At 40.5% G+C, this 22,890-nt stretch overlaps 2 protein-coding genes across 5 annotated transcripts in view; both read left to right on the plus strand.

Annotated features, from left to right (window-relative positions):
- The window catches only part of pkd1l1 (polycystin 1 like 1, transient receptor potential channel interacting), a 28,355-nt gene extending 26,875 nt beyond the window's left edge, over positions 1-1,480 (plus strand). Inside the window, exon 46 of the mRNA XM_029254852.1 lies at positions 1,108-1,480. Within this exon, the coding sequence (XP_029110685.1) occupies positions 1,108-1,480 (373 nt within the window). The remainder of the gene's footprint in view (positions 1-1,107) is intronic.
- Positions 1,481-6,128: 4,648 nt separating this feature from the next.
- Positions 6,129-22,755, plus strand: LOC108935505 (histone-lysine N-methyltransferase EZH2-like). 4 transcript variants are annotated; one of them, XM_018754169.2, is made up of 20 exons: positions 6,129-6,351; positions 11,804-11,927; positions 12,196-12,324; positions 13,690-13,809; positions 14,740-14,860; positions 14,987-15,169; positions 15,284-15,386; positions 15,610-15,773; positions 16,126-16,223; positions 16,840-17,068; positions 17,174-17,343; positions 17,843-17,937; positions 18,053-18,093; positions 18,711-18,836; positions 19,545-19,723; positions 19,889-19,984; positions 20,490-20,571; positions 20,661-20,741; positions 20,832-20,916; positions 21,410-22,755. In XM_018754169.2, exons 2-20 carry the CDS (start codon positions 11,811-11,813, stop codon positions 21,468-21,470), a joined length of 2,280 nt encoding a protein of 759 aa, XP_018609685.1. In that variant the 5' UTR covers positions 6,129-6,351; positions 11,804-11,810; the 3' UTR covers positions 21,471-22,755. The 4 variants fall into 4 exon arrangements, with proteins under 4 accessions (XP_018609685.1, XP_018609686.1, XP_018609688.1 ...); XM_018754170.2 differs by having other exon boundaries at positions 6,129-6,257; XM_018754172.2 differs by having other exon boundaries at positions 6,147-6,218.
- The last annotated feature ends 135 nt before the right edge of the window (positions 22,756-22,890 follow it).

Raw genomic sequence — 22,890 nt, forward strand, 5'->3', positions numbered from 1 at the left:
AGACACTGAAAGCACCCGCTCGTATGCACAGTGGACAGGAAGCACCACATCGACATCATGTGGGGTACGACTTTGCATCCGCGATGCGTCACAACACAAAATTCCTCTATCTCAAACATATTTTTGTGAAGAGTGTAAAAGTACTTTAACGACACCCTTTTAATTCTTGCAATACGGCACTTGAAAATAAACATTTATTCATTTGGCTTATGCTTTTCTCTAAAGCAGACAGCTGGTAGTGTAGGGTAGTGGTTAGAGCTACCGTCTTTAGACCTAAAGGTTGTAGGTTTGGGCCTTGTTTCTGGCTGTAGTACCCTTGAGTAAGGTACTTACCTTAAATTACTCCAGTAAAATTACCCAGCTGTATAAATGAGCAAATAATTGTAACCTTAACCATGTAAGTTGCTTTGGAGAAAAGTGTCAGCTAAAGGAATAAATAAAATAATCTACCTGCAGATACTTACCAATTTATATAGCTGGGTATTTTTTTTTTACGGAAGCAATATTTTACAGTAAATACCTTGTTCAGTGGTACTACAGCTGGAGGTGAGATTTGAAGCTGGGACCTTTGGAACCAAAGGAAGCAGCTCTAACAACTACACTAACAGCTGGTGAATGAAACAAAAATTGTATTAAATCTGCAACACTCAACATACCATACAGGGGATAAGGTGTCACATTCCATGCGCTTATATAAAAGGCTGTACACTAGGTCCAGGTCCGCTAGTGCCACTATACATCTCCATGACTCGGGACCAAGCAGTTTAATCTCCCCTCAACCACCACAACAACTCACAGGGTGCCAACATGGGTATTTCGTTGGGGTTACCAAGTGGGAACCTCCCTTCCTCCGTGTTTCACTGAGATATACCCATGACACCTCAGGGAAGTTCAACAGTGAAGTCTGGCATCCCAGACCCATTCCCCTCCACACACATCCCAGGCACTCTCTACCTGCAGCAAACCCACAAGTTGCACAAACAATTACAATAAATGAAACCATCCTGACCAACACTAAACAACACTACTTAAACTGTTCTCATAATAGCATCTTGTAAAATGAAATTCATGCCCAAATAATAGAGCTTATTTATTTTCTGTCCTTAGGTCTACTGCTCAACTGGAGACTTTTCAGCAGAGGGAAAGCCCAAGATTAGCCTTCCCAACAGCCTTTAAGGTCTCCAGTCCTCTACTGCATTCAGAGGAGCTCAGAATGGAGTCTAAGCCTTTGGACACATTGCTTTCTGATGGCAAAAATAAGTCCTCTGGTCAGTGCAGACCGTGCAACCTGGCCCAGCTCGAGGGGGACCTGCCCCACATCCTCTGTGGGTCGAGGTGTCCTGGGAAACGTGCTGCCAGCAAGCTGTGCACCAGGAACCATGTATCACACAAAGGCCCACAAACCATCTCTGTCCAACCCATGTGTGGAGCGAGGGGAGATCTGGGGCAGGCAGGAGAAGCTGCTGACAGCTGCAAGTAGAGATAGGGAACATTCGGTCCACACAGTGCTGCGGTGTAGCCCTGCCATTGCCCAAGATTCACACTGCAGCTGCATCTCAATGCCAACAGCCTACTGAAACTACAGGACAAATATACAGAAGAAAAGAAAAGGCAAAATCATAACTTTTCACCTGCAATTCCCCTTGGAAACCCAGAAACCCACCAACCTTCCAGGGAACATACTGGGGCTGCAAGGCAGTGCTGGTGAATTAATATTGATAAATCTTAGCTATTCTTATTTATAATCCTACAAGATATACAAATAATCACAACAAATCCTTCTTTAGATGACTACAGCTATGAGGAGAAGCAGCAGTGCAGGGAAAAATGTTCATTTTCAGATTTTTTTTTTCTTTTTTGATGAAAACGGAGGGTCCAGTTGTGCATATTATTTTATTCCAAATCTGGAAATAGGGAGGCAGTTGATAAGATGTTCTTTTACTCTTATCCTTGGTAGTAGATATGTAGGAATGGACCCTGTAGACACAACAAGTCGCACACAACCCCACCTCCCTCCTGTTACTTTCATTCTTCACAAATTTCTGATTATGTGTTGAATTAATTCTTTTCAATATTACAATGTTGGATAACTAGAAAAACGTTCAACAAAAAGGCTGGAACACTGACACAAGTTCATGGTGAAGACAAAGAAGGTATCCATTTGATACTTTTATAATTGAATGATTTACACTGTGCGATATGAAGGTGGCAGCATGTGTAGAAGATTCTGGAATATGGCACCGGCGAAAAGTGACTAAAAGTGCCAAAAACTAGTTTTATTCCAGAGATATTCCTTTAACAGGTTTGAGCAGGAAACCTGTGTCCTCCCAGCTCTTCTGCAGCAGGTCCCAGACATTTAGGACGCCTGTGAGTTGCTTTGCTTTCACTCTTCTCTCCAGTTCATTCCATACAGGTGTTGTCCATGTTTCCCAGGTGTACTCATACTTTTCACTGGTACTCTACAGGTGTTTGGATTTAGAGATGTGCAGACAAATGTGCTAAATACCAATGTTTATCAAGTTTAGCATTATAACGTACAGTTGTTGAATAAAACTATTTGCTGCCTTAAGCATTTTGTCAGACGAACGTTTCGAACAACTGAACCCTATGACAATAATAAGAACACTAGTTTTCTTATGTTATTCAGCTAACTTTCTTTATATTGTAAGAGACAGAGGAGGTTAATTCCCTCTGATTATACTCAACTTATTGCTTTCATAGCTGAAGATTGAATAAATGCAATTATATTGACCGTTGATTACCCTCATGGGTCTCTTGGTCCAAGTCACTTCTGTATGAAGGGTCGTCCCTAACAACAGAATGATTTAAAGCTCAATAAGCTGCAGCTAATACTATCTTTCTAAAACTTTTCAGAAACCACAGAGTGAAAATGACAAAAAGGCTCATCTGCAGTTAGAAAATTTGATCTACTTTAAAAAAACAGACCACCACATTTCCTCAGTATAATCCATATATTATAGGTTCTGAAATGGAGTACATGCCACCCTTTTTGTTAACAAAGTAACACAGTGAGGATTGATTAACCTATTCTGAGGATTTTTATCAGGATATTCTGAGTTAGGATGAGAGTTAATGTGATAAATTATTAATTAAAAAAAAAAAAAAAAACAAATGGTACACGTGACTTGTGTAAATGATTGCCTTCTATTAAACTGTTTCATAATTTGTTTTATTACCCTGCCGTGGTGACACTGACAGTCTTACGGAGAGGTGTATATGAAATAGGATGTGGTGTAAATTTCCATCCTGGACGCTGATACCGGTCATACTAATTACATATCAATAGCTGAGTGAAGTGACAAAAATTCCTGTACAATTTATAGTACATGCTGTTTATAATTATAGCGGGAGAAAATCGGGAAGCTGTTAGGTATTGCAGCGATACTCGGTAATGCTGGGGGAAATCAGGGCGGCCGACGCGCGCCACCCAGAGCGCGCACAACGTCACCTGCTGAGCTACGCTACCTACTGTTCTGCATTGTACTGTACTGTACTGTACTGTACTGCCAGTTCCGCCTGAAAATCCACCTAGAGAAAAAAAAAAAACATGTTTTATACCAACTCTGTACAACGTGCATTGTTCATCTGCAGCGTATTATAGTACAAGCCTCGTACATTATTTAACAGCTGAAGTTTTCCAATATTTGTCTAAATAAGTGAAACACAGCTATACGTTCAAATAAAAAGCCGGTCAAAGTCAGTAGTGGCTGAGGGGAGAGAAGAAACAAGGATTTCTGTAACTGACTGTAGCAATCAATTGTGAAAGCCCACTACCTTCGGACCGACCGTAACAGCTAGGGCCCTGAATAGTATATAAATACTGAGATAGTCGCAGCTGTTTGGATTATGGTGAATTAATTTTTTTGAACTTTTTTTTCGGCACTGGTTAACGATCACCGTGTGATTTTACACTACAGAGGCGTACACATCCATTCTTCGTAAAATTTAAGCATTATTATAAGTAAGATTCAGCGACAGAAGCTCGAAATGCATCATGGGAAAGGAATCTATTTTGCACATACAGTAGTGGCGCTAGTACGGAAAGCAGGGCAGGGCGCTAGCGCGTTAACTGAAGAGTCAGAAGAGCACAATCCTAGAGATCGTTAACATTCCGACATTACATTTTAATTAAATATGTATTAATATATTAAAATGCATATGTGGATTATGGAATATATGTCACTTTCATTTATACTTCTATAAGACCTTTGACAAATTCAAAAGACTAGTCAAATTGCGTAGTGGGCGGAAGGGGGAAACAAACATGGATTTAAGTTAACTGACTGTGAGAAATAGCAATTGCTTGAACCCACTACAATCGGACCAGTCAGTAACTCAGCCCTATTGCCGCTCTATATAAACCACGAGGAGGGAATACATACTTGAATTATGGTGTGCACATATTCCATGTAAGTAATACGGAGACTGGCATGCATCAGACACGTAAGTACTATGTCTTCACATTTTACAGATATATATAAGTTCTTTTTTTCCAAAATATATCGTGTACTCTTTAATTCCCAGCCCCAGTACAGGTGCATTATGGGATAGCATACATCATTCCAACCCCGATGTATTTTAGGAGTACTACGTATAATCTGAGATGTATCTACATGAAAAATTGATATTTTCGTTGTTGTTTTGATTTTTTTTTAAAACACCTTCGGTGTTAAAACGCAGGCGGCACTAATGCAAAAATGCACTTTCCAATAAAATTATAATTAAGTATATGAATGTAAAGACTATAGTATGTGTTGAGCACTTGTGGAAACCGCATTGTTTGCTTAAAACTGAAATGCAGACAATATATTCGCAAAATCACGTCACCCAACAGAGGCAACAGGGGAGATAGGGACATGATTATAACGCACCTGGCTGAATTAATTTTCATAAGCACCCTAGCACCCTAACAGCATGCACATAAAAAAAAAATAAAAATCTGTGCAATATAACCAGAAAACTCAAACTTTTAAAATAAATATTTACTAAACCAAGCTTATTTTCTTTCACTTGTTTGAATATATATACACCATTCCATTTTTATTCTATACATTGAATGTGTCGTCACATATCATATTGCCTAATGTTGAATGGTTACTTGACACTGACATTTAATTCAGATATGACTGTGGCACGGAAATCCTACTTTGTTATTTTGCGCCACATTTCAAACAAGAAAATAACTCTCCAGTGAACAGATTTCAACAACTAATTTAATAATAACTGCAAACAGACATCAGGAAAAAGGAAAAAAAAAAATAACTACCAGAAGGATGTTTTTTAAAGATCATATTTGGGCTGTGGCAATATTTCATGCATTTAATCCGTGTGTAGATTTGACACCGTATATTTAAGACACAGTATATTTACTGTATTTCTGCAGTTCCTCAGTATGCTAGTGGCTGTGCTGTATTTCGTAACATTATCATGGAGCCCGTAACACCTTCTAAGACCATGATTCGAGAGTTTGACTCACAACTTCGTAAATGAAACGCTCAGATTTGTTCGCGAGTGCCACGATAAAAAAAGAATCCAAACATAAAATAACGTCAGTTATCCCAGGACCCACCAGCTGCTGTGTATCCTGACTCGCTCGAGTGAAATTACCCAGTGTATCAGCCGCGGGTAAATAATTGTAAGGAGCTCAATACAATAGTACTGAGTCGCTTAGGGAAAAGTGTCAGCAATGAATAAATGTAAGTGATAAAAAAAAAAGTGTTTCCTAATTTATTTCAGTTCTGACTTGTAGAGCACAGCACAGCAGCAGCAGACTTGCTAGTATCCGTCACAGTTTAACTAGTTTCTTACCTGATAACAACGAAATAAAAATTACAAACACAACTTAAACGTATTTAGTTCGCTAAGTTTAGAATTTAGTTCGCTGTAAAATGAAGTACACGTGTATTTCGAGGTGATAAAGCTTCACACTCCTCACCTAGACACATACAAGAACAAAGAGAACTTCTGCACATGTCCCCACTGCGGGGCACCCTATACGGAGCCGTCTTCGATTGGACCACTCGCCGACTGACTCTACCCAATCGGTCGCCGCGACACTCAGGTGCTGAAATGTCGAGCGCCGTGATTGGGCAATGTGTTTGGCGCTCCTTGGGTCTGCAGTGTCTCCGAAGTGAGAGGCGGATATTGAGGAAGAAGGGGCAACGCGAGGAGCCGACAGAGTTGTAGAAGCGGAAACAGTAAGGTTGAAAGCCTTGTACAACTGCACCAATAGCTAGGTAAATGTTTGCTACAGGAGTTTTGTAACTCAGGGAAGTTTGAGTCCGACTGTGGCGCTCGCGAAGAGAAGCCGCCGGCTAGAACAGTTCGCAGGTACTGCGATTTTGAGCCGTGCCGTGCGGGCGGCGGGTAACCCCCACCCTCCACTTGAAACTGCTCGTGGTTCGGTTTGGGAGTTTGGCTGATCCCGGTTCAGTTCGGTTCGGTTTGGTCTCGGTAGTGTGGCTGACTCCGGGTCAGTCGGGTTCAGTTTTGACCGATCCCGGTTCAGTAATCAGTTCGCCTCAGAGTTTGTAGTCCATCATCTGATTCCGGTTCTGTTCGCCTCACACACAGTGGAGTGGTACAGAGATTTGGTCCCGGTCAGTTGGATCATTCAGTCCGCTTCACAAGTTAATTTGGATTAGATGGTCCGACTTCACTCACTCGACACACATTTATAATTAACTCCCAAATCGAAAGTTGCAGAACAACTTCTCTCCGCGATAATTTTATATTCTCTGTGTGTCAGTATGTACACACACACACACAGTATACATTACTAATTCAATAATTGCTGTCGCAGGCCAGGGTAGAAGTTGTTCTGCAAGAATATACTGTACAGATCATAACTTTTATACTTTTTTTTCTGCAACATGGAGAATGGCGAGGTGGTCTTGTCTCTTGTGTGTTTTAATTCATTGTGTTACTCTACATCCAGGATCCTACATCATCAACATGTGTATTTCAGGGTAAAACCATCTGCAAAGTTTACACATAGAAGGTACAGGCTGACAGTGGCGTTTAGTACCAGGCGGGATAGTATTAGTGATTCTAAGTTAACTTTAATGACTTTTTCCAGTATTAATTTAGGGTTAGATAGTCCCACTATGTTCCTTTAATATGACACTCTTTTCTCTGTATTATATTCTCCTATAGTACGGACACCTGCTGTCATTGGATAGAAGCTGAGCAACAAATTAATATTAATAAAGTAGATTATTATTGAAACTTTATTTTAAGAAGGATTCTTTTTTTTTTTCCCCTGCCCTTTGCCATTCTAACAGGTTGCCATCATCTCCAGCAGCTTTACTGAATAGTACTGGCAGACATGTGTTTTAAGCTGATTGTGCAGAAGTAGTTGTTTGGTTGTTTTGAACTCTTCAGAAGCTGGCGAATAATTGCCCAGAATGTGTGAGGAATTTGAGGCCTGTGCCTTCTGGGCCAGGCTTCACGTGGAAAGAGATGAGATCTCGGTGCGGCCGCTGTGCCGATAGCGTTCACGGCATGTTTCGTTTCTCTTTAATCTCCTCCATGCGGGAGGGTGATGTGGCAGCTGTTGAAATTTCGAAATGCACCCTATTCAATCGTGCCGTTTGCTAAACTCCTTCAGGTCGGTCGACCTGGCCGCCGATGTTCGTCTGTCACAAATTTGGCCGATTTACATAAAATTTGGCACAAGATCTTTATAAAGCCATTTCTGTTTTAAAAACGACTAACAAAGATCTCGTGCGACTGTTCTTACGATTTTTCTATTTTGACGAGTTTCATTGAGAGTTCTCTCACATGGCATGCGGCACCTGAATGTGTCTTTTTGTGTGGTTGGTAGTTTTTTTTTCTTTTGCTGTAATTCTCTAGAGGCACATGTCACAAAGTTTCCCAACTGCTCTTGGGAAACAAAGATCTTTCACTTTTGATGAATGTGGTGATGTGATGAATTTTGGTGAATGCTTCTGATACCTCCAGTCAATACACTGTATATAAGTGGAATTTGGTACAATGACTGTTGTTATTCCTACCAGTAATTCATTCATTTATCCAAGTGGATCTACAGTTTCACCCTTGGGGATTTAGTTTATTTCATTTTGGTAGTTCAGAGGGAAGGTACCACAGTTGTTCCAGGAGTGGAGCTTGAACCTGCAACCCTTGGTTACAAGTCCATGAGCAGCAGAGTGTATTGAGACTTTTTTTGTGAAACGGCGACACCGTTTCCTCTCTTTCGAAAGCTCGTTGTGACTGGTGTTCCTGGGTAGTTGGATTGTGCTGCAGTCCTGGACAGGTCCACACTTTGCTTAGGGACACTTGCCTGTTGTCGCCTTAAATTATTTATTGACTAAAGTGATCGGAAGGCGTTAAGTAACGGGAATATGAAGTTGTAGCCACGTGTTCTTTTACACGCAGGCTTGGCGTACTTGCCAGAAAAAAAAAAAAAATGTTTTCAGGACAAATCGACTGTACTGGAGGGGTACTGTAAAAACCAGGGTAGTTTTTGAAGTGCTTTTCCTGTTCTGCCTCGGCTTTCCACCAGCCCACGTCATCCTTTGTGTTTGCTTCACGAACGCAGAGGAAACGAGGCCTCGCCTTTATATCACTTTATCAAAGATTAATTGTTTTATGTAAATTAGTGTGGGACTAATATCTGGGATGTCTGTGAACTCCAGCTTTGTAAATGTCCTCATCCAACACTGATTCTTACTTTTGTATTTTTTTCTATCATTACTGTAACAGGAATGAAATTTAACTTTATTTTGATTTAATTATTAACCTTCATTTTCATACCTTTTAATGTAGTTTAATTAGTATAATAAAAAAGTTAAAGTTCTGTTTAATCTTCCATTGTGAGGAAGAATTTATTGACATCTGATGATAATTCTTGTGTATTTCGTGTGCTGGATGCTATTGTGGCTGTTTCCCTCCGCGTTAAAATGTTTGTGTTGGTCATGTAATATGTTCATAATTTGCTTTCAGTCACTTTGGGTATCAGCATGTGAGAAATGGATAATGGAAAAAATGTATTAAGTTTTTGTAAGTGCTTTTTGTAAATTGTAATGAATTTCTGCAAGCTTTCTGTAATTAAGGACAATTTAATGAAATTGAAGTTTTTAGTGAAATAATACTTGAGGGAGAAAAAAAACTAGGATGGCTTTTCTAATCATCAGACTCAAATTATTTCTCTCGGGGTTGTTTATAAAAGACAATCTTTTTTAAATTATGGATTTAAAGTAATTAACTGCAGACAAAAACAATTTTTCAAGTTATAAGCTTAATGTCTAGAATTGTTTTGAAATGCTGCATCAGTCTACTACAGTTCTTCATTTTTTAGTGATGCTGTTTAAATGACGTGCTCTGTGGGATTGGGGTGGGGTGAGCTGTGAGGTGTAGTTTTGCACTAAACCGCCACCTTTACCAAAGTTAGTTTGGTGTGTAATGTCTTCTCCCTTGATTTGAGGCAGTGGGAGTTTCTCATCAGCCTGGTTATGACTGATGGAAAAGATGGCTGTTGTGCTGTGGTTACTGCCTGGAAAAAGTGTCATTTTGATCTGGTGCCACATCTGTGTAGCTTAATATGATTTATAGAAAAAAAAGTATTGCCTGAAATGCTACTGTTATATTCAGAACTATTTTGAATTGGTTGCAGTGTGCAAATATCTGCTGCTGTTCAGAATGACCTTGGTGTTTGTTTGTTCCTCTATAAATTAGCCTAACACAATTAATTTCTTTTATGTGAGCGATGTAATTATTGTATTGTTTTTTCCTTCGTGCATGACTATGCGACTCTAATTTCAGAGGTCTGTTTTCCTTCAATGTAATACTCTTCATTGTAAGACATGCAAGAAATATTTTTTTTGTCAAGTTAGGGACCTAATTTTTTTTTATTCATATGTGCTGTTTGTTGGGGAGGCAACTTCACAGATACGGATGACGTCACTTGAAATAATATCCTTTATATTTGAAAAAGTGAAAGAGATGGAATTGCGGTTTAAATGGTGCAAATCAGCACAAATGTAGCACAAACAAATGAGTCCAAATTTGAGCTTCTGCGGCATTGTAGGGTGGCTGGAGTGACATCACTTCCGGAAAAAATAAATGTTAATATCTCAAACTGCAATGACACAAATTCTAATTTTTACAGAACAAATGTAACACTTAACGAATCATCGGGTTTTCTTCGTTTGTGCTGTGTGTAGGGGGGCAACTTCACAGAGCTAACGATAAGTGATACAACAGTGGAACATTAAGAGCAGAAGTACAAAATATACATTTCAATATAATCATTTAGAATAAAGAATTTTAGCAATACTGAACATCTTTTCAAGATCTGTGACTCTTTCCAGCGGTGCTGGTGAACATACTAGATTTATAGAATTACGGTCCATCTGTTGAGACATGGCAAACAATTCAGAGATTCAGTTAATCTTTTTTTGTCTACCAATCATCTTAAGACTATTAAGTATTAACAGAAGTGTAGCAATGGATGCTAAGAGGATATGAATGAATACATAATACAAAAAAACACAAAATGGCATCATGTTTTTTCTACAGGGTTAAGCGTGGTTTCATTGTTAGGCTCATCAGATGGAATTGTGGTCGCTTGCCTTACCATTTCAGTTATATTCTATAAACACAATGAGCCACCATTGTCCTGACACAATGATGTAGGAGTGCTTGTTATCTTGAACACGTTGCTTTAAAATGCAAGTACTGTTCAAAATACAAAAACCTTCCATGTAACTAGACATGGGTAAAATTTACATAAAGTCAAGGGACATTTTTTAATTTGTGTGGAAAGAAAAGAATTTTGAAAATGAAGCAAAAGGGTCAAACTTTTCACACTTGCATGTGTGCTAGCAAAAATTTTGCATAAGAAAGTAAGGATAAGACTTGTGAGGTATTTGTACACTTTGAACATTTTGTTTATGCAAATGTATGATTTTGCTTATTTTCATAAATGAGAATCTACTGTTTTTGCATTTTTTTGTTAACTGACAGCTTTGTCTAGATGACTTGCAATTTTAGGATTGTCTGAAGCAAACATGCTTATGTGGTCACAATATAGCGATTAGATATTGACATTGCAAGATTAAATATTGTGCTACAGCGAATCAAGATCAGCTTGTGATTGGACAATTCCTGGGGTTAATGAAGGAAAAGTATAAATAAGGAAGGAGCTACAGGTTATAGGCGAAGATAATGTGTTACAAACAAGTAAGGGATAAGGAAACATTGAGACTTTTGACAGTTGAGATGAGTGTTCAAAAGCAGACAGAAGGCTTGAAGACTAGTAGCACATCTTATGTTGAGAAAGCTAACCCCATATCTTCAGCGTAACAGGAATGATGGTAAATGATGTTATGTTTGCTTATGGAGCGGAGGCACAGAGTAAAATCAGGTATAGACATCGAGGCGGTCGTGCCAAGGACATCAGGGAGAAATGCGAGACTGGAGGATACGGGGAGCCGAGCCTTGTAGTAACTGGTACGTTAGGATGAGGGTCTTAAAAGGGATCTTGCTTGTGGTGGCAAGACAGTAGAGACCAGAGCAGAGGAGTGATGTGTGTGTATCAAGGAATGACGTACAGCAGACGAACAGCATTATGGCTGAGCTGGTGATAGTGGCAGGTATGTACAGGAATACCCTTCAGAAGGGAAGCACTTACTTTCAAGTTTCTTCTTGTGACTTGAAGCAGCAAACATAATGTTAAAGTCCTTAATCTGCTCTTTTAATGTTTGCCCTGTATGTGTTCTTAAATTCTATTATACACAAGTGGGTCAATGTGGCTCTGCAGGGCTGACATGGGCTTGACTGCAAAGAGATCCGACAAGGGGCCTGTATGCTGGAGGAAGCGGGTCAAGTCTGTATACATGCGACTGCGGCAGCTCAAGAGGTTCCGGAGAGCGGATGAGGTCAAGGTAAGGTGTCTCTGGTTGAAGCCTGGTCCTGTGTCATCACCTCATTTGGATTTACAGTTCGCATAAGCTAAGAGTTGTCAGTATCCCAAGTATTTTGAATATGTCCAGTAAATTAGTGTTTTTTTAGGGCATTTTATAATTTTGCCATTTGGTATTATGCATCCTTGCAACATTCATTGCTTGTATTTTTGCTCAGGTAGAGCAAAATATATGTATAGATTAAATATGATTGGATTGGTGTTAATGATGCGTTCCGTCTGCCATTTAGAGCATGTTTAGTTTGAATCGACAGAAGATTATAGACCGCACCGATATCCTGAACCAGGAGTGGAAGAACCGGCGGATACAGTCAGTAAACATCATGACGTCCGTGAGCTCCTTGCGTGGGACCAGAGAGGTCAGCACTCGCAGCTTGACATCCCACTTCTCCAGAACCACTTCCTCCTTTAATAAACGGTTTCCTCCTTCACCGTTTTGACGACTTCTGCCTTTTTCTCTTAAAGATCATGCTGGAATTATCATAATGTCACTTCTCTTTAAGTTACTGGCAGCTTTTTCTTTTTACTGACTATTTCCTTATTTTATTCACTGATAAAGACTGTTAAAGGAGTTTGATGCATGTGTTGACAAAAATTTGTTATTCCCTCTGTACTTTGTCATTCAGAAAGGCCACTTTATGGCTTTTATAGACACGTGACGTAATGTATTCCTCTCTGTGTTGAAAATCACTGAGTGTGTACAGAGCTTTCAGAAAGACTCTTCGCTCATTGTGTGTGCACATCTGCTGAGGGTGCAAAATTGTATTTACTCTTCTCTGAAAGATCACATTTTTTTCCACCCTGTATGGAATAGTGGGGTGGAAATGCATCTTAATCCTGCAAACCTGTGTGAACAGGTTTTTTTTCTGTCTGGGCAGTTGAGGATAACACCTAGATGTCTATTTGGCCAATGTCTTGCCCATGCAGCTTCCAGGGGTAGCTTAACTACAGGTACTGGTTAATATTTAAATCCTGCAAGTTATAATAGTTCATTAAACAGGTTAAGCATTCTGTTCTTTGACTAATTTAGCTGGGTTTTTTGTGTAGAGCTTGGAAGGTCACATTTTCATCATCTTGGGAGTCTGAGGATTGAGATCTACTGAGTAAAGAGCTCAGAGTTGTAGGTGTTAGTGTCTGATGTTGGAATTCACCCGTCTGCTGCCGTTGTCATCACTGGACCAGTATTACCGTGTTTATGCTGTTGTCAGAACTGTCAGTAAAGAGAACATGTGCATTCACAGTAGAGGGGCTTCTTGAATTAGGAGTCATGTCATCCTATAAAACTGGCTATAGGATATGTCTGATGTGTTTAAATATATGATTTCTAATGTCAAGTGGGAAAGCATTTATTTGCTCACATACTGAATCAATAAGTGTTTTAATGCTAAATGTTATCTTTAATCTGTCATTTTCAACATGCTTTTGTATTTTCTATATATATAATATCTACTGCTGTAATACTATTAATAAGGGTAATTACCCTGAACTGATACACTGCTGGGTCAATTTTACTGTAAGTGGGTAATTATGGTAAGTATAGTATACAATCATAATATTGGAAGTGACATTGGATAAATTTTGTTTAAAAAAAGTTTTTGGACAGTACGTGCCTGTTTTGAATTCTGATTTGATATGGTTTCATCAAGGTTGTAAATTAAGCGGTTCTGCTGAGTTTTTGGCCACTGGAGCGGGGATGACTGGGCCTTGACCTCTTTTCTGTGCAGTGCACTGTGAACAGTGGTTTCTCTGAGTTCTCCAAACAAGTCATTCCTCTCAAGACCCTGAATGCTGTGGCATCTGTGCCAGTGATGTACTCTTGGTCTCCCCTGCAGCAGAATTTCATGGTAACGTAGACAAGCGTATGTTCTCGTTTTGAGCTACCGTGTTAATGCCCACACTGTGGATGCAAAGACAGCAAAAATTCAACATGCTGTTGTTTGACATCCGATACCCTTTGGATGACACAAAAGGCCATGGGTTCCCTATAGCGAGTTTTGAGCTTGGTGTATAGGCCATTTTTTTTTTACTGCTATATCAAATTTGACTTGTGCAAATTACATTCTAGCCATTTTGGTACTATGCTCTACAGTATGATCAGCAAGCCAAATTTGTTTGAAATGTCTTGAAATTTTCATCTTGTTCAAAAATTGACATCTTGTTTTCACTGTTAGTTTTATACTTTGTTTACAGCATGCGTTTGTCATCATTGCTCATCTTAAGTGTGTGTGTGTGTGTGTAAGCAATTTTTAGGTGCATCTTTGAGTCTGTGAGCCTGTTACTTTTTCCCTATAAGAACTAACTGGTCATTTGAACCCCATATAACAGCCCCCACCTAATGGGGAGTGATTTCTCAGAACTAATTGGGCACGTTAAGCTGACAACCCTGTAGTTTTATCATCTGATGTCTTTATACGTTGCAGAATTTAAATTTAGTTATTCCTTTTTGCTACATAACCAATGATGTGCAATAATGATTCACTTTTTGTTATTTCAGTATCTGAAGTCAGTTATTCTGTTGACATTCTGTGCCATGAAGTGGAGTTAATGGTTTAATTTACACGTGTGTAGCTGTGGGATAAAGGGGGGGGGGAGGGGGTGTTTAGTGGAAATTACAGTACAGTAGTTATAGATATTATCAGTGAATGAAAGACCAGTGAAATGTGTGAAAAGAAATCAGCTTTGGGAATGATGCTGATGCTAGTTAGGACTGGTACTTTAATATCCCACTGAAAACCTTGATTTCAGGGGAAGTTATTGGTGTATTCTGCTTGCAGGTTGAGGATGAAACTGTTTTGCACAACATTCCCTATATGGGAGATGAAATACTGGATCAAGATGGCACTTTCATCGAAGAACTCATCAAGAATTATGATGGCAAAGTCCATGGCGACCGAGGTGAGGGTGTGGGAGATTGTACTCAGTATTTTCTGTTGACGAGCAAATGGCTGTACATTTCGATGAAGCTCGCCAGTTATTTATTTTATTTATTTATTTATTTTTTGTTTTAAAATAATGGTAAAGAATGTGGTTTCATCAATGATGAGATCTTTGTGGAGCTGGTGAATGCCCTCAACCAGCATGGTGACAATGAGGATGAGGATGATGACGAAGACCAACACGAGTACAAGCTGGAGAAGATGGACTTGCGTGATGGCAAGGAGGAACATGACGATTCCAGGAAAGAGCAGCTTATTGCTGCAGATGGTTCGCTTCTCTCACACTCAAGTCCAAACATAATTTTTTCCCCCTTGCCCTCCAGACAGTGTGTCAGATGTTAAGTGTTTTGGGTCAGCTGTTGTTTTCCATTTGCTTTCACAGGCAGAGGCACGGAGTGTCCCAAAAGGTTTCCCTCCGATAAGATTTTCGAAGCTATCTCATCCATGTTTCCAGATAAGGGATCGCCAGAGGAGCTCAAGGAGAAGTAAAGCATTATTGTGCTACCAAGTTTTTTTTTTTTTTTCTTTTCTTTTCTCCTCTCTATTGTTGCTCAACATTTATGAGAACTGTAAGTGTCAGCAATGTTGACTCTTCTTAAAATAGCTTTGAAGTCGCACTGGTAGGAACAACATTTCAGTCTTTTCACCTGTCTTCAGAAAACTAGTGCTGTTGTTAATAATGTTTGTGAAATTCGTGTCTGAGCACAGGTACAAGGAGCTCACGGAGCAGCAGCTCCCTGGAACGCTGCCCCCTGAGTGCACACCCAACATCGATGGGCCCAACGCCCGCTCTGTGCAGCGCGAGCAGAGCTTGCACTCCTTTCACACACTCTTCTGCCGCCGCTGCTTCAAATACGACTGCTTCCTTCACCGTGAGTGCTGTACTGAGCCTATCAAGCGGGCCAGCATGGATTTTAATCCTTTATTGTTGTTGTGCAGTCTAAATGTCAATCTCAAGAGTTTAACACTTGGGCCCATCCTGGGATGAGAGCTGGTTACCGCTAAGTTATGTCTTTGTCCTCAAGCTCTACTGCTTATCATAGTAGTGCTTGCATATGCATGGGAAGACTTCTATGTAATTAATGTAAAATTTATTTAAAAAAGATTAATAAAAGCTTTTAAGTTCTTTCTGTGTAACAACTGTCAGACCAGTATCATAATCCCATAATATGCTACACATAGTTTGTTGAAAAGACTAATTAACATTTATTAATTTATGCTTAGCTTTTCATGCAACTCCAAACACATACAAGAGGAAGAACATTGAGAACCTGGTGGACAGCAAACCCTGTGGCATTGACTGCTACATGTACCTGATGCAGGCAAGTATGGAGTATGCTGGCAGCATAGTGGTTACAGTGGTCCCCTTGTGGTCTGGAAGATTTGAGTCCCTCTTATCCCTAGATCAAAATACTTACTCTGAATTGTTGTGGTAAAAATTAACCAGCTGTATAAATGGATGAATAAGTGTCTTAGGGTACAAACCTGACATTTTGACTCACTTTTTCCAAAAGTGTAAGCTAAGTGAATAAATAAAATGTGGGTTTGGTCACATTACTGCTCATGAAGAACACAAGAAAAAGCAGTTATTCCTAACACTGAATGCTGAGATGAACTTGATTGCAAGTGAATTTCTCCTTGTTTAGAATTGAATTTAATTTGTATTCAAAAGAGCATAATAGCAGAACAAACCCTTATTAGTGGCGCCTGCACCGAATGTCCACGGACCATGCTGTCTGGATCTGTAATCTTACCATGTCATTGGGTTTGAAAGGTGCCATGACTAGATGACTCCTGAAAATAGGTGATTTGTTAGAACAGAAAGGATGGAATTCACAGTAAGTGCCTCCCTTTGCTTTTGCTGGCCTGTCGCTCAACATGTGGCCTTTCCTCAGACGCCCTTCTGGCTGACCTCAGCGCCTCTCCCCCCTGTTGCAGGATGGCATAGTGAGGGAGTTCCCTGCTGGCCTGGTGTCAGAGCGAGCCAAGACGCCTTTGAAGCGTGTGGTGGGCCGCCGCAGGGGCCGGGCCCCCAACACCAGCAGCCGACCCACCACTCCCACTGTCAGCTATGAGACCAAGGATACGGACAGCGACCGAGAGGCTAATGGAGATGCCCACGACAGGGATGACGAGGACAGAAAGGAGGAGACCACCAGTTCTTCGGGTGAGTGGGCTACCATCCCAGCGCTCCGAAATGTTCAGATTTGAAAAATAAGTAGCATCATGTGTCCTGGGTTGCTCTTTGAGTGCTGCCTTTACTCGTGTCTAGAGGGCAACTCGCGCTCCCAGACGCCCGTGAAGCTGAAGCTGAGCTCGGAGGCACCGGAGAATGTGGACTGGAGTGGGGCCGAAGCCTCCCTCTTCCGCGTGCTCATTGGAACTTATTATGACAACTTCTGTGCTATCGCCAGGCTCATCGGCTCCAAGACGTGCAGACAGGTGGGTGGCACTCCGGTCTCTCGATCAGACCTCTCCTCATCAGTTCTGTGCTCTTGCGAAACTCTGCTTGGCGTTGGACTCTGCTCTACAAGTTACAAGTAGTCAGTCATCTTTTTCACGTCCACGTCTTTTGTTTTTAAAACACAATTTATCCTTTATCAGTTTGTCACATGTTCCCAATTAGTTTTAGAATCTTTGGGAGAGATTAATTGCTTAATTTTGTCTGTGGTTGTTGTACGTAATAATATCATCTTTAGTTTGTCTAGATTTACTCATAGCGATTCCAGTCTTGTTTAACAAATTAAAAGACCAACATTATTTATTTATTTATTTTTTTGTTTTACCCTGCTTTTGTTTTGCTGTGTGTGTGTGTGTGTGTGTGTGTGTGTGTGTGTGTGTGTGTGATTTTTAAATGTTTTGTTGCTTTGAAGAAATGTTGCACTGATAGAAAGGATTGGCAAATGAGGCTCTTAGTTGTTTTCCTCATTACCACTGACAGGTGTATGAATTCAGAGTAAAAGAGTCCAGTATCATCGCTCGGGCCCCTGCAGAGGACGTGGACACTCCGCCGAGGAAGAAGAAGAGGAAGCACAGGTACACTTATTTGTGGTAAAACAAAGTATTTGTAACCTACTATATTAGATCTGTTGTGTGTTTGCCTTCATAAGCCAGAGAAATTCACACCGGCTCCTTTCTTTGTGTGTCGCAGGCTATGGGCCACACATTGCAGGAAAATTCAGCTGAAGAAAGGTTTGTCACTTTATTCCAACTTTTTCATTCGTCTGACATGTAAAATTATTTTTGTAAGGCTGCAACTTTATCCTAGGTGTGACAAATGGGGAGATGAAAAACAGCTACATTGTTATGACGAGCGACATTCAGAGTCCTCAGTTGTTCGTATAACAATTATTAACCAGCAGTGCAAAATCCTTTTGAAACCCATCCATTAATTTAATTTTTGTCCACTCTAGAGGACGTGTATTTTGATGTACCTCCAAAAACTGCTGCAATGCTCAGTCTTGATGGATCCCATAGACATCATGCTAGGGCTTTAAATTGTACTGTATGTTTGGGCAACTTTCTAGTAATGCATCCAGGAAACTGTGTGATGGTCCTCTGAAATACATTTTTTTTCTGCAGTCACTTGAGGTGTTTATGGTTTTCAAGTGTTCATGGTTTCAGTTTTTGATGAATTGCAATGTTTGTGTATTTTTTTTTTTTTTTTTTTTTTTTTTTTTAGTAATTTAACATTTTTAATCCAGAAGTTGTTGGAAAAGAGCTGATGGTTTCACATTTTGCCCAAATGATAGCTGTATATATGCATTGTTTATCATGTTCAGTAATGGAATTCAGTGTTCCTTTATCAGATGGCTCTTCAAACCACGTGTACAACTACCAGCCATGTGATCACCCCCGGCAGCCTTGTGATGCTTCCTGCCCCTGTGTCACTGCCCAGAACTTCTGCGAGAAGTTCTGCCAGTGCAGTTCTGAGTGTGAGTACCACGGTCGCTCCCCACGATCCTAGGGTTGGTTTAGGGTTTCCAGTGCTGATGTCATCCCCGAGAGCAGTAGAGTGATACATGGCTGATTCAGTGCTGAGGGATCAGACCCATCACACCTGTTCCACAGGAACTGAGACAAAGTGAGCATTTTAGGAGCTGCTATTATTGTTGCATTTATCTGACATTTTTCCCCGAAGCAAGTTTACATTTATCCATTTAGTTGACTTTTTTTTTTCCAAAGCGACTTTCAATGTTAAGGTTACAATTATTACAGTTACAAGCTTACAATTATTTACCCATTTATACAGCTGGGCAATTTTAGAGTAAGTCCTTTGCTCCACAGAGGTGGGGATCGAAGCTGCAACCTTTGGGTCCAAAGGCAGTAGCTCTAACCACTACACTACAGCTATCCCCATTAGTGTTGGGTTTGTACACTGAGCTGCTTCAAGAAATTTACCCACTTATACAGCTGTGTAATTTTCTGGTGCCAACTTAGGGTAAGTACCTTGATTAACGGTAGTGCAGTTTGAGCCTAGGTCCTCTGAATACAAGGTGCATTTTAATGCTCTAAGCAGTATGCCTTCTGTTAATCTGAGGTTATGGTTAGGACGGTAATCCCTTATTTTGACCGTACTTGACCCCATGTTGCAGAGGAAGCGGTTTCTTGTAGTTTGGTTGTTGACGTGTTTCGTGCTGCAGGTCAGAACCGCTTCCCAGGTTGCCGCTGCAAGGCACAGTGCAACACGAAGCAGTGCCCCTGCTACCTGGCTGTGCGCGAGTGCGACCCCGACCTGTGCCTCACTTGTGGTGCCGCCGAGCACTGGGACAGCAAGAACGTCTCCTGCAAGAACTGCAGCATCCAGCGAGGGGCCAAGAAGGTGAGTCAGGGACGGAGGAACGCGTCACTCCTCTGCTGTACGGAAGCCGGCAAACGACATTTACTCATTTGGCAGATGAAAAGGGTATTTTGATCTCAGAATGAATTCATCTGGATAAGTAAGCGACATTATTACTCAGAGTAAATATCACCTCTCTTCTATAAGCACTTGCTGCTGGCTCCATCTGACGTTGCCGGATGGGGCATCTTCATCAAGGAGCCCGTACAGAAGAATGAGTTCATCTCCGAGTACTGCGGGGAGGTGGGTTTGCTGGAAAAGCCCCGGCTTCTCATTCAGTAATGAAAGACGGGCTAATGGAGGACCTGCATGGATTTTGTTTAACTGGCTCACACAGCACTGGGCAGACAGAGACAGTTGGTCTTTCCCATTGAGGTGGAGGGGAAAGGTGGTGTGAGAATGTTATGACTTTCCATTCACAACCAATGTAGAAATAATTTTTTTTACTGGAGCTACACTGCACCATATATAAGTTTGGATATTCTCCCTGTGTTTATGCAGGTTTTTTTCTGGGTGGTCTGGTTTCTTCCCACAGTTCACACTGAAACTGGGGAACATAGACTCGTCCTTGTTTTGTGTATGTGGGAGTAAACGAGTTTGTGTGTTGGCGTCAGGTGCAGGGTGTACCCTGTTTCACGCCGTGTGCTTGCAGCATAGGCTCTGGACCACTGTGACCCTGCATCGAACAAGTGGTTACTGATAACGGATGGGTGTTTTCAGATTTTCATTTGTTTCACGTATTTTGTAGATTATCTCTCAGGACGAGGCGGATCGTCGAGGGAAGGTGTATGACAAATACATGTGCAGTTTCTTGTTCAACTTGAACAATGGTAAAGGTGCCGCTTGCTCCCTTTCTCTCCAAACAAGTCTGGCTCTTCCTCAACCTCAGTTAATGTCACACTCTCTTTCTTCTTCCCAGACTTTGTTGTAGATGCAACGCGGAAAGGTAACAAGATCAGGTTTGCTAACCATTCCGTGAACCCCAACTGCTATGCAAAAGGTAAGGTGTGGTTACTGTACTGTGAGCAGATGGAGATTAAACTTCGTGATTGTTGTTGTGGAGTTGCCTGACTGTGCCCATCTGTTGCAGTCATGATGGTTAACGGGGACCACAGAATAGGAATATTTGCCAAAAGAGCCATTCAGACTGGTGAGGAACTCTTCTTCGACTACAGGTAAGTGCTATGCAGTTAGACATTTGATTTTATTACACTAGGCCCTCACCTGAATCAGTTGGGAGTGCAAGTGTTGGTGAAGCCAAAGTCACTGTCACCATCTTGATACAGATCTATTTTGACTTACTTATGAACAGGGTGGTTCTGTGAAAGTCTGATTTCAGACAAAGCAGTACTACTTTGCAAAACTCATTAACCTTCTGCTGTTAAAATTGTTTGAAAACGACAGAATAAAAGTGTGTGGTCTCCACAAATTTACATTTATTCTTGTACTTGACACTTTTCCCCCCAAAGTGACTCTGTTAAGCTTTATTGAAGTAATTCAGGATAAGTGTCTTGAGGAAATTTGGTTCAAATCCCACCCTTACATCAAGCCTGAAAGTGGCAGCTTTAACCATTACGGCACCGATTGTTGACCAGTTCACCCCCTGAACAGGCTTACTACTTCTGCTGGGCTGTTTTAACTGGTCTTCCTGTATGTTTCTGACCTCAGGTACAGTCAGGCAGATGCCCTCAAGTACGTGGGTATTGAGAGGGAAATGGAGATTCCGTAACACCATCTACCTCTTCTTTAACAAAAGCCTTATTCTTCAGGAACTTTCAAAGACAGATGCATACCTTACATGTTTGATACAGGTTTTATAGCATGTCAGTAAATGATGTTCAGTTCACTTTTTTTTTTTTTCCACACTTTTCCAAAACTAAAAGATTTGGAGGAACTGTTATGCTACTGTAACAAAGTGCAGTAATGCACAATGCCATTCCTGTGGTTATAACTTAAGTTGACATGACCATTCTAAAAAGGGCAAGGTAAATATACCAGCCAAAACAAATGATTTAGTACATTGACTGTGACAGTTCACTTAGTTATGTGCAGATGCTGCTGTGAATCAACAATGTTAAGTTTTAAGGCAGTGATTTTTATCCATGTGAAAACCAAAGTCTTTTCAGTGTTGATTTGTTTGGGTCAGATATTATAAAAGTGATGAAATGTGCCTTGACAACGTAAAAGTCTGGATGGAGAGTCTCGTGTCTAAAACTGAAGTGCTTTGTAATGAAAAATGAAGGGTGTTTGACCCCCCCCTCCTTTTAAATTTTCAGTCTCATAAAGGAATGAGTTATGATTGCATAAGTGTATGTGAAAGAGCTCTCCCCATTTCTGAAAGAGAAACCAACAAATGACCATTTAAAAATCCAAAGAAATATTGACCTGAAATGTTCTTAGTTCATTAATGTCCCTATTTATTTTAAATGGGTTATGTAAACTAGCTTTGCATTCTTTTAATTTATTGAACTTTTTGAGATGGTGTTAAGCTTTCCTGCTCAACTAATCCAATTTTGCATTTCACCCGTTGTGGAAGTTAACCCTGGCTTTATTTATTTAAAATACAAACTTGTTTGTACTACTAGTATCTAAACTAACTAAAATGGGTGTCTTTCTTCACAATGTAAGCAGAGGGGTTAAATTTCTAAATTCTTTCCCTTGCTGCCTCTCATTCTAAGGTGCTGAAGTTCAATGTTTACAAGAAACAGGTTGGGAAAATAAAATCTCAATGTCAGTTACAGTAAAGTGACAGTTTTGAATAAATCCTTTTACTTTAGGGAAACATGTTCATTCCCCACAACAAACTTGCACTATTAGACCACATACAGTTATCAATTTAACAACCCCCAAAGCATTTCTCTATCAATCAACTGGTCCATTTCTACAGCTAGGTCTTACTGTATTTGTTCAGGCAAAAAGTACTGTGATCACAGGCAGTGTAGCATCTAAAGAAAGACTGACAAGTGACATCACCACCTTCTGCCCAGTAATGAAGTGGAGTTAAATGGCTCTTTTGAACATTTAAATTCTGCCAAGTCTGACTTCCCCATTACAAGCAATTCCTAGTGGTAGGTTTTGGATGCAGCAGTTAAGTGATCACTTGGTACACAACAAACGGTGCCCCCTACTGGGTGCCAGACTTACCCTTA

Source organism: Scleropages formosus, chromosome 9 (genome assembly GCF_900964775.1).
Source record: "Scleropages formosus chromosome 9, fSclFor1.1, whole genome shotgun sequence".
In the NCBI taxonomy this organism is placed as follows: domain Eukaryota; kingdom Metazoa; phylum Chordata; class Actinopteri; order Osteoglossiformes; family Osteoglossidae; genus Scleropages; species Scleropages formosus.

Bases quoted from the DNA above. Each gene is read 5' to 3' on its own strand.
- LOC108935505 (XM_018754169.2), top strand. From the start codon at position 11,811: ATGGGCTTGACTGCAAAGAGATCCGACAAGGGGCCTGTATGCTGGAGG. The intron at 14,861-14,986 runs GTGAGGGTGTGG...ATAATGGTAAAG, and splicing joins CAAAGTCCATGGCGACCGAG to AATGTGGTTTCATCAATGAT. The intron at 18,094-18,710 runs GTTTGTCACTTT...TTCCTTTATCAG, and splicing joins GAAAATTCAGCTGAAGAAAG to ATGGCTCTTCAAACCACGTG.